Here is a 12,454-nt window from a genome sequence, read left to right as displayed (position 1 = left end):
GTGAGTATTCTGGTACAGAAATCAAGAGTCCAAAAATAAATGATGAAAAGCCACATTTATTAGTTTTTTGCTAGGCTCTTAAGACTTCTCTGGTTCATAGTGTATTTGATATTAATGATAGGAGAAGACAAAAAAAAACCCAGATCACGCCAATCATGCTGTAACATTGCAAGTTTTTAAACCTAAATAAAAAGTAACAAATTAAATGCTGCTGATCAACCTTAAGAAATTAAAAGAAACGCAGATTCCCCTGTTTCGGTATCAACTAAGATTGGCATCAATACAAAATTAATATTACATAGGTCAGTGACAATAGAATACAAATAAGAAACGTCACTCTTGGAGAGTATAACAAAAATAAATAAATAAAACGTATGGCTAAAACAAAGTTGATTTTTAGAGAAAATAATGGTCTCCACCATTCTACATAAAGTCTACATTTTATTGTAAAGTCTACATTCTACTGTAAAGTCTACATTCTACTGTAAATTCTACATTTTATTGTAAAGTCTACATTCTACTGTAAAGTCTACATTCTATTGTAACGTCTACATGCTATTGTAAAGTCTACATTCTATTGTAAAGTCTACATTCTACTGTAAAGTCTACATTCTATTGTAAAGTCTACATTCTATTGTAAAGTCTACATTTTATTGTAAAGTCTACATTCTACTGTAAAGTCTACATTCTACTGTAAAGTCTACATTAAACTGTAAAGTCTACATTCTACTGTAAAGTCTACATTCTACTGTAAAGTCTACATTAAACTGTAAAGTCTACATTCTATTGTAAAGTCTACATTCTACTGTAAAGTCTACATTCTACTGTAAAGTCTACATTTCTATTGTAAAGTCTACATTTCTATTGTAAAGTCTACATTTTATTGTAAAGTCTACATTCTACTGTAAAGTCTACATTCTACTGTAAAGTCTACATTTTATTGTAAAGTCTACATTCTACTGTAAAGTCTACATTTTTTTGTAAAGTCTACATTCTACTGTAAAGTCTACATTCTATTGTAAAGTCTACATTCTACTGTAAAGTCTACATTCTACTGTAAAGTCTACATTTTATTGTAAAGTCTACATTCTACTGTAAAGTATACATTCTACAGTAAAGTCACTGTAAAGTCTACATTCTACTGTAAAGTCTACATTTTACTGTTAAGTCTACATTTCTATTGTAAAGTCCACATTTTATTGAAAAGTCTACAATGTTTAGTAAAATGGAACGAATTAGTTATATCATATAATTTTGATTTCTTATGTCATATGCATTCTAGTCTAAAAAAAAACTCTAAAACCTCACTGATAAAATATTGGATTTGACAATCTGTTCTTCTTTCTCTGGTTTTCATCAAACTATGTTTCTGTGTTAGCGGTGATTGATTCCAGCTACACATTTCTTGTCATTTACCACGTGAGTGTCAGAAATATTATCTTGCAGAAATCCCAGATTGTCTGCTCCCAGGTCAAGGTCGTGTACGCTGGAATTACATGTCACGTCACTTTTCGGAGCGTGTTTAAAAGTTGACCCATTGAACACGTGTGTACTAGTCGTGTCCTGTTGAAGCTGATCCTTCATTTGCACGACAGAGGAGCTGATATGTAGGTCAGGCTTCGTGCTTGATTTCTCCTGGCCCAAACTCGGTGTCTCGTGACTGTTGCGGCGACTGTCTATGTGTTCACGAGGCTGTGACGGGTCTGGAAGAGCTTCAGCGTTGCTCTCTGCCCACGGCTGAACAGCGCCCTGGCCGAACACCGCAAACACAATAGCGGCAAAGACAGAGACGAGACCGATCAAAATCCAGACATTTCTCCATTCTTCCACTGTGCTCTACATGAGATGAAAACAAGAAAGCTTTTTTTGGTATCAAGTTCATTTCACGCATAGAAAGATAGGACAGTCAAGTATAGAAAGATAGGACATTCAAGCATAGTGAGATAGGACAGTCAACTATAGAAAGGTAGGGCAGTCAAGCATAAACAGGTCAATCAACAATAGAAAGATAGGACAGTCAAGCATTGAAAGATAGGACAGCCAAGCATAGTAAGATAGGACAGTCAAGTATAGAAAGATAGGACAGCAAGCATAGAAAGATAGGACAGTCAAGTATAGAAAGATAGGACAGTCAAGCATAGAAAGATAGGACAGTCAAGTATAGACAGATAGGACAGCCAAGCATAGAAAGATAGGACAGCCAAGCATAGAAAGATAGGACAGTCAAGCATAGAAAGATAGGACAGACAAGCATAGAAAGATAGGACAGTCAAGTAAAGAAAGACAGGACAGTCAACAATAGAAAGATAGGACAGTCAAGCATTGAAAGATAGGACAGTCAAGCATTGAAAGACAGGACAGTCAAACTTTGTTATCAGTGGCGTAACTAAGGGGGGGGGGAGGGGGGGGAGAAATTTAAAATCCCCCCGGGCCCCCACCTAGGGGGGGCCCCCAAATGGGTGTCCGAAATTTATTTGTAAATACATAAATTAATATTGTTATAAACCTGGTGGTGGCACAGATGGGGGTAGTATGTGTGTGTGTAGTCAGCCAACGCAAATCGCCCCATGCCAGCGCTAGACGAGCGGTCAACCGTGACGAGGTACGACTGTCAGGCGAGTCGTGTCAACAGGACGGTTCGAGAAGGATCGCAGCGTCACGAGAGTTGTAGTCAACTGACCACCTAGAAACGTCTAGCGGCGTTCTGTCCGGTTCGAGAAGGCCAGTAGGGACCCTATATAAGAGCGGAGGCGACGCAGTCAAGACGGTTGAGAAAAGGGGCTCAATACAGCAAGGTTCACGACGGAAGGTTCAGAAAGCGGGTTTACGACAGGAGTTCAGAACACGGTCGACTACAGCACAGTTCAACGGTGTGGTCCTGTACGGAGCATTACGACGGTTCAGTGCGGAGTACTATCAAGTACAGTTGAGACGGCTGGCGTCTTGATCTTGGTCTGTGATCGAGTCCGACACAACGAGCCTAGTGTGTGAAGTCAGTCCTGAACTGTTGAACCCAGTGCAAGCCCGGAACAAGACGGAGAGACCAGTGCAAGACTTGATACGGCGGAACGGTGTTATCGGAGAGATATTTGTTATCGCAGAGCTATTTGTACTGTTCTACGTGCTGCCAATTGTACAGTATTGGCTGTTATTTATGGACATTAAACCTTTACGTTATTTTGGAGCCCTGACTTGTCAAGTTCTTTAAGTTGGTGGTGTATGGTGCAGTTTGCAGAGAGCCTGGATAGTGAGATTCGTAACAACTGGTGTCAGAAGTGGGATCTGCAATGGCTACTACGAAAACGCTAGACCAACTCCTTGTGAAGGAACTGAGGCAAGAGCTCCGTAATCGAGATCTGAAGACGAGCGGAAACAAAGAAACCTTACAAGAACGCCTTCGGGAAGAACTGGTGAAGGAAAAAGAAGATCCGGACACATACCTTTTCGAAGTCGAACCGGACTTGCTGGGACAGATCGCCAGTAGCAAACAGGAGCAGATGGCAGCTGTTCGTGAGGAGATCGGTTCTATGCGAGAACAGATGAACTCGGGGCTAGAAAACACCAATTCCAAGATAGACACGATGGACTCGGGAATCAAAACGGAGTTATTGGCAATGAACCAACGCATACATGCTGTGGAGGAGAGAATCACCACCATAGAAGAACAGATGAACCAGAGGGTCTACGCTGTTGAGAAAAAGATCGAAGAAATAAAGACGCAAGTTTACAGGGATTTTACCACGATGCAGAAAGCAAATGTGATGTCGATCGTACCCGAAGCTTTCATGAAGGTAAAGCCTCCTGTGTTTGATGGATCCGTGTCCTGGTCCGTCTACAAGCTACAATTTGACGCCGCGGCCAAAGTCAACCAATGGAACAGCGATGAGGAGAAAGCAACAGCCCTTATATTGTCCCTAAGAGGAAAGGCCTCCAAACTGCTGCAGTCCATTCCAAACCCACAAGACTACGCTGCTCTCGTCAAGACGATGGAGCTCCGTTACGGTGACGAGTATCTGCCAGAATTGTATCGAGTCAAATTGAAGACCCGCCGACAGCAATCAAATGAAACCCTACGGGAGTTGGAGGCAGACATTGCACGCCTCGCCCATTTGGCTTACCCAACAGCCACGCAAGACCTCCTGGAAATAATCATTACTGATGCGTTTGCCGATGCACTTCGAGACCCCGAACTGAAGAAGGCCATCAGAGTTAGTGGCAAGCGCAAAGCCAGTGAAGCCCTTGTGTACGCTCTCTTATACCAAGCTGATAAAGACGAGTTCGAGAACATTTCCCAGGACCAGAGGCTGGAGGTTAAAGATAAAGGTCGCAGGGAACTGAGAAAAACGAACGAGGCCCTAGAGAAATGTAGAACTACCCAGATACCACAAGGTCAACGTGGAGTGAGAAAACGATGCTGGAACTGTGGAGGGTTTGGTCACCTACAACGAAACTGTGCAAAAAGGGCTTTTCGACAAGAAGTGAACCAACACAGATCTGAGAAAGTATACAGACCCTGCAGGAAGGCTGAAGAAACGGGGGTGATCATCGATTGTCGTCGTCTTGAGGTGCAAGCTCCCGAGCCGCGGTCAGACGAGAAAAGCCAAGATGCTCAGCGAAAAGATGAAAACGTAGCCCCCATTTTCCGAATGAAGGAAGCTCATAATTTAGCCCTCAAAAACATCAACAGCAGCAGTGACCAAATGAAGACAAGGAACGACGATAGGGTCAATGCCTCGAGGTTCCGTAAGAACGACTTGGTCTGGCTATACAACCCCCGGAGAAGAAACGGAAGGTCCTATAAGCATCAAAGTGATTGGGAAGGCCCTTACCATGTAGTTAAAAGGATCACAGATGACGTTTGCCGGATACAAGGAAGCCACAGCTCCCAGCGGAAGGTCGTCCACATCAATCGACTCCACCCGTACTATGGTGAAGCTGGATCTGCCCGGGACGGACAGATCTAAGGAGGGGGCAGTGTTATAAACCTGGTGGTGGCACAGATGGGGGTAGTATGTGTGTGTGTAGTCAGCCAACGCAAATCGCCCCATGCCAGCGCTAGACGAGCGGTCAACCGTGACGAGGTACGACTGTCAGGCGAGTCGTGTCAACAGGACGGTTCGAGAAGGATCGCAGCGTCACGAGAGTTGTAGTCAACTGACCACCTAGAAACGTCTAGCGGCGTTCTGTCCGGTTCGAGAAGGCCAGTAGGGACCCTATATAAGAGCGGAGGCGACGCAGTCAAGACGGTTGAGAAAAGGGGCTCAATACAGCAAGGTTCACGACGGAAGGTTCAGAAAGCGGGTTTACGACAGGAGTTCAGAACACGGTCGACTACAGCACAGTTCAACGGTGTGGTCCTGTACGGAGCATTACGACGGTTCAGTGCGGAGTACTATCAAGTACAGTTGAGACGGCTGGCGTCTTGATCTTGGTCTGTGATCGAGTCCGACACAACGAGCCTAGTGTGTGAAGTCAGTCCTGAACTGTTGAACCCAGTGCAAGCCCGGAACAAGACGGAGAGACCAGTGCAAGACTTGATACGGCGGAACGGTGTTATCGGAGAGATATTTGTTATCGCAGAGCTATTTGTACTGTTCTACGTGCTGCCAATTGTACAGTATTGGCTGTTATTTATGGACATTAAACCTTTACGTTATTTTGGAGCCCTGACTTGTCAAGTTCTTTAAGTTGGTGGTGTATGGTGCAGTTTGCAGAGAGCCTGGATAGTGAGATTCGTAACAATATATTTGATTGACAAATAGTGTTAACGGGTGTCTTTTTTTTCAATATTTATGGATTAAAAATTTATCACAAAGACTAAACCTAGATCTAGGTCTATCAGTACGTTGACTTTGTTGACATTTTAAAAATATTTTTTCCCACTTTTTTTTAAAGTTAGTTTTACATTTTAAACTTTGTTGCCACGAATAAAACTGCATGATATACAGCGAATTCCAGGTATCTTGTTACCTTTACTAATAATAGATCTAAATGGCGAGTATTTTATGGCTACACTAATTGACCTTGAAGCAAAATTTACAGAATCGAGTATAACAGATCCAAAAGTTATTCTTAATAATGCAAGAATAGTCCATTATTCGGGTTTGGCGTCTATAATTTCAGAATTAAACTTCACACTCGAGTTATTACCCCTCTATTCATCTTTCATCAATCCAATGGAAACTCTATTTTTATTTCCATCTAATCCTTTTGCTTTCGCACAAAACACAAACAACAAACAATAACGTAATATCATATAATATTAGCACATCCTTCCTTTTGAAGTTATTATCACACCCTTCCTTTTAAAGTTCTTAAGAGTGATATCTACCATTTGGGGGCCCTATGCAAAACTGATCGCGCGGGGCCTAGTCTGGGTAGGGATGAGCATAATGTCAATATTATTTTTTTTGAATTAGAAAATAGGCCTACTTTCGTCTTTGCAATACATTTTTATCAAATGAAAGCTCGAAATGCCACTTTTTATTTATTGGCACCCCAAAATGTCAATTTCGTCTATTCTTCAGGAGATTTGAATAAATTTTAAAAAAGTTCAGGACTTTATCGTATATTTTGCATTTTCATGAGATTTCCTGGAGGCCCTGGAAAATCAGGAGGTCACGAAAACCCTGTTATCTTATATACTTTATAATGGTTTAATTTAATAATGTACACTTAGAATTAGCGCGTGTCCCATGAAAGCGCGGGGCCCACTGCGACCGCATAGGCTGCAGTGGCCTAAGGCCGGCCCTGTCTACTAGGAACTTTAACAATTCGTCCACTTCTGGTTGTCTTGACTGGCACAACAAGTTCTCTAGACGTTGGTCTATAACTGTCTGTTTCGTTTGTTCCAACAGTTTGCAGTTCATTGTCTCCATCGGTATCATAGTACCCAGAGATGTCTTCATCGAAACTCTTATTCAAAAAGCGTTGATTTCTTCTGTATGTTATTCCGTTTGTCTTTATGATGTAAGATCTGGGTGCTGAATGTTTTTTATGACAACTGCTTTCTGCCATGTTTGACCTAGACGAACTCTCCGACAGAATAATCTTTAGGTAGTCTTGCTTTTGCATTGTATTTCACTTTGCTTTTCATCTGTCGTTCGTTGAGTTATGTCTCTGCATTTTCAGCTACCGATGGTTTCAAAAGTTTGGGATCAGTTCGAATGATTCCTTGAGTCTTCTACTCGTCACCAGTTGTGATGGTGAATACGGCAGTCCACTTATCGGAGTATTTCTATACTCGAGCATAACGAGATATGGATCTTTCCCACTTTTGTATGCTCTGAATCCTTTTGCTTGCGCACAAAACATAAACAACCAACAATGACGTAGTACCATATAATATTAGGACAGAATCTTCTTCATGCAGTGGGAAATTAAGAATTTTTTGCTTATCTTGAATTCTGGTCAAAGCTCTTGCTCCCAATTAATATAGTTCGGAAGAAACTACAAAAGTCTGGACTGCATATATGGAAAGCTGCTAAAGAAATTAGTACCCTTTCATGCTTTCTGCAAAATGATGAGAAACTGACAAAAACCCAATCCATCAAAAAAGCAAAAGAAGGTAGTGAATACTATGGATTCCCTGTAATCCCTGTGGGAAGCGTGGTCGAGAGGCTAAGTGCGCTTGAACTTGGCTTGTCTTGGCTACCTAGAAGGGGACTCGAGGTTCGACACCCGACTCGGGCAGAGTTGCGTTTACTGAGCGCCTAAAGGCAGAACGGAAAACCAACTTCTAGATTGGACCAAAGCGCTCTGAGCATGCTATAAGCATGAAAGTAACGCTATATAAAAGCTATAGAAGAAAGAAAAGACTTGATGGGAAGTTGAGTTCTAATGTAGGACTGTCAATAGAACTGCAATTCAAACGTGTTGCGGCAGAAGTGCTGGACAGATTTCATATGGAGATGAAGGGCAGATTCCAAAGGCTGGAAAGAAAATGGATACCTTTGGGTTTCTTCTTGAACCAAGACACCTGTTAGATGAAGACCCGCTTATGACAAACTGTGCTACTTTTCCTGTTTGTATGATGTCATTGATGCACGAGCACTTTTCATCAACAAACCAGTAATACAATCACCAATAGACATATTGAGGAAACAGGCTTCATATGGTAATTACGTGTGCTCAAACTTTGCAACCTCCTCCGAATACTGCTAACTCAGGCCACTTCCATTACGTCATGTGAGAGATCATTCTCAAAGCTCAAGTTCATCAAAAGCTATCTCAGGAGCACAATTACACAAGAAAGGCTTATCATGGCTTTAATGTCAGTGAAGTCACAAATACTAGAAAGTATCGATGTAGTTGATGTTATAGATGTCTTTGATGCACAGAATGCACGACGTGAAGCGATATCAATTGAGATTTGTCACTTGTGCATTATTTAACTAATAAACAAAGCTTTTATTCATTAAAAGAGTCTTGATTACTTTTTGTTAAGTTTACTGATATACTGAACCAATTTGATTTGGGGCTTATATATTTTTGCGTACATTATTCCATGTCATATGTCGAATGTCAAAATGCAAGGGGCCCCCAAAGAGGTCAATCCCCCCGGGCCCCCAAATCCCTAGTTACGCCCCTGTTTGTTATTAATCTTTATGCATTAAGGTTTGTAATTGTATAGATATCTGAGTTGTATTAACTAAACGCTTTGTGCTTATGAAGTTAATCATGAGACTTCTATGCGTTGTTTGATGCTGTACTGAAATAACTTGATATTGAATAAATGAAACCAAATATTAATTCCTTTAGAACATGCAGTCTTGTTTGCTAGTAAAAGTATATTCAGTTTTAATTCTCAAGTCAATCCAATGAATTATTTGGCTATGTAGGATGCCACGTGACGTGACGTCACATAGTTTATTGGATATTTAATTTACATTTATATAAACAAAACATCCATTTGATGTTTACTTTCGCAACATTAATATTTATACTATAAAACAGCACATACTCTTTATTTCTTTTCCATTACGTAATATTTACAAAGGGGATGAAATTTTATAGAATTATCTGAGTTATTTACCTTTGTTTTTCAACCGCAAGTCTAATATTAGTAGGCTTTAAAAAAGAATTCTGAGTGAAGAGCACAGTTGTTTCCAGAAAGTGTTGTTCGTCATAGAATTACTTTTTTAAAAAACTAAGGTGTCTTGAGACAAAGACCTTCCTTCAAGGAACAGTACCAGAAAAAAAGAAGAAGAGGCAAGGAAAGTGAAGACACAACATCTATCTACTGAGATATTACGTCACAAAGGTCTACTCGGATATTATGTCAAAAAGGTCTACTCAGATATAATGTCACAAAGGTCTACTCGGATATTATGTCACAAAGGTCTACTCAGATATTATGTCACAAAGGTCTACTCAGATATTATGCCACAAAGGTCTACTCGGATATTATGTCACAAAGGTCTACTCGGATATTATGTCACAAAGGTCTACTCGGATATTATGTCACAAAGGTCTACTCGGATATTATGTCACAAAGGTCGACTCGGATATTACGTCACAAAGGTCGACTCGGATATTACTTCACAAAGGTCTACTCGGATATTACGCACTTACGTTAGGAGCCATTCTGGACACAACCAGCGGTCCAGATATTGAAACTAACATCAACAAAGAAAAGTTAAAACTTGTAAGCTGTCCGGCGAATCTGAGAACGAAACAAAGCAACAAAAGATATTTGAAACAAAATATTTACAAAACAATTATGTCTACGAAAAACACAAACACAACATTAGTGAAGCATTAGTGAAACATTAGTGAAGCATTAGTGAAACCGTAGACATGGAAATATATCGACTGGCCAGCGATACAATTTTTATTCGTTCAGTTTAATAGGTTAAACAAAATCGACGCTGCAAAACACTATGGCCTTTGAGTATCTGTCAATGCTCGTTGCACACAAGGGAAATCTTTTCACGATCAGTTTAAAATATCTTGATACACTACAACACCCATATGTGTGGCTGAGAGGCCAAAACCGCTTGACTACAGCACAGCTACAGGCTACCTAACAAGGGGCTCGAAATCGAATCCCAACTCTAAGCAGACTCGAAATCGAATCCCAACTCTAAGCAGACTCGAAATCGAATCCCAACTCTAAGCAGACTCGAAATCGAATCCCAACTCTAAGCAGACTCGAAATCGAATCCCAACTCTAAGCAGACTCGAAATCGAATCCCAACTCTAAGCAGACTCGAAATCGAATCCCAACTCTAAGCAGACTCGAAATCGAATCCCAACTCTAAGCAGACTCGAAATCGAACCCCAACTCTAAGCACACTCGAAATCAAATCCCAACTCAAGAGTTGTTTACTGAAAAAAACCTAAAGGCAGCACAGAAAACCTTCTCCAAGTGGTCCGCAGAAAAAGATTGCACCATAGCGCCCTGAGCCTGCTGTATGCATGAAAGATACGATGTATAAAAACACTTTAAATACATAAATAAATACAATTCCAGGGCATCAATAAAAAGCTTATCAATTAATTTCCATGGAAATGGTTTATAAATATGGCTGATGTTCGACATTGCTTTTAATTGTTAGATCTTGCTGTTGGTCGAAATCTTATAGGAAAACGATATTCTCCCACGTTCGCGTGGCATGAATCAGACACTACAAAGAGACATTTTTTTGTAAGTCATTTTGAAACAAGATAATTACGTCCTACGCGAATCCATGTGTCAATCTTGTCATGCATGTTAATTTGGGACTTGAACTAGGTTGTTGGTTTTCCTGGCTGATTTAGGCAACCCGTATCCATGCTCTAATGGCATTTTGTGAAAAAGGAGGACTTGTAAGAATTCGTCCTAGCATATGGGATAATAGATTTGCATTTGTCTGAAAACTAACTTGCCATCGGCTTGGTGTACACGTTTTAAATGTTCTATTAGAATTGAACATTATTGCATCCTAGCCCAAACCTACCACAGGACGGCGTAGGTTCAAATCCTAAAGAGCGCATACGACAAGACCAAGCATCATGTTGCTTCAATGTAGTAATTTTATTTTTTGACAATAGGGTAAAACAATCAACACAGGTGAAAACGTCTACCTGGGCGCCATGTCAAGGGGGAGCATTGATATGGAACTGAAGCCCACAGCTAAAAATATCACCGACACCACGAGGACAGCAATGGCCAGGTACTTGTACTCAGCAGCGATGAATGCCAGGGATAAGTTCGTCACGCATGCGCAAGTCAAACCTGTAAGGACAATGTTAAACGTAAGTACCTGTCCATCTCTAGCCATACAGGCATAATTGTCTGATATATATATATATATATATATATATATATATATATATATATATATATATATATATATATATATATATATATATATATATATATATATATATATATATATCTTTATCTAGACTAAATAGTGGACTTTATTTTAACCATACATTAGTTCAATAATGTTGCGACTCTCGATCAGGTTCTCTGCAAACACTGTATAACACGACACAGCTCAGGAACATGACAACATTGGCTCCAAAATGACATGGCCCTTTAATAACTAATAAATCTTCAAGACTCTATAACAATTTTTTTTTCTTGTGTGTAAAAAAAAGTGACCTAATGACCTGGTCAGTTCTCGTGGGCATAGTTAGCAGCAATGTGTGCGATCATGCATGACATCTATACAACTTGGTGTTTCACTATAGCCAGAAATCCGTGTCTGTGTGTGTGTTGTTTGTTTGACATGTTTCGGATGTTCCTTCAGAGTTGAAGATAGTTTACTTCCTAGTCCAAACCTCCCGCAGGACGACGGGGGGTGGGAGCGGGCAGGGTTTGAGCCACCGACCGTCGATAAATCCGAACGACAGTCCAGCGCGCAAACCGCACGACCAGGCAGCCATCCTGTGTGTGTGTGCGATAATAATGAAAAAGATTCAAATCTTAATTTATGCTCAAATGATTCATGTTTTATTTAAAAGTAAAGTACCCAATTTAAGACCTTGCGATCTGTGGGGAAAATGATGTAAATGCCATCTGCTTCTTTGGCCAACGGTTAACGAGCAGGGTGTCATGTGGCCAGCACAACCACCGACCGCCTTTCCCCAACTAAAGTCGGGTACTCATTAGACTTGTGTGTGGTATCCTTAAATTCCCACCGAGATTCAAACTCGGGTCGTCTAGGTTCAGAAGCCAAGTGCTCTACCCTTCAGCCACCTCGCCTCCCCCACCATGTTTTATTTTTTTTTTTTTTTTTAAAGAGCATTTCGCGTTAATATCTCAACGCTCTTAGCTTATATAATTCAGGCGTTACTTCAAAAAAGAAGATGATTACGTCCTACGCGTCATACATCTAGTCATGCATGATAATTCTCTAACAAGTAAGCTAATAAGCCGCACAACAATGGTGCGCAATTTCAACTCGAAAAAAAAATTAATTAATTAATTTTTTACTTTTCGTTTTAATTTTCCGACTTGTGG

General features: G+C 40.5%; 1 protein-coding gene across 10 annotated transcripts in view; it reads right to left on the bottom strand.

Moving 5' to 3' along the window:
• Window positions 1–40: 40 nt before the first annotated feature.
• Window positions 41–12,454, bottom strand: part of LOC106050656 (uncharacterized transporter slc-17.2-like) — a 41,200-nt gene continuing 28,786 nt past the window's right edge. For all 10 annotated transcript variants that reach the window (XM_056011896.1, XM_056011895.1, XM_056011894.1 and 7 more), the window contains exons 9-11: window positions 11,068–11,218; window positions 9,574–9,664; window positions 41–1,836 (exon numbers count right to left, since the gene is read on the bottom strand). In XM_056011896.1, the coding sequence (XP_055867871.1) occupies window positions 1,375–1,836; window positions 9,574–9,664; window positions 11,068–11,218 (704 nt within the window). In that variant the 3' untranslated portion in view covers window positions 41–1,374. The remainder of the gene's footprint in view (window positions 1,837–9,573; window positions 9,665–11,067; window positions 11,219–12,454) is intronic.

The sequence above is a fragment of the Biomphalaria glabrata genome, chromosome 15 (genome assembly GCF_947242115.1).
Source record: "Biomphalaria glabrata chromosome 15, xgBioGlab47.1, whole genome shotgun sequence".
NCBI classification, from domain to species: Eukaryota; Metazoa; Mollusca; class Gastropoda; family Planorbidae; genus Biomphalaria; species Biomphalaria glabrata.
The sequence above is the reverse complement of the archived record's forward strand: the minus strand, read 5'-3'. Positions and strand labels throughout refer to the sequence as shown.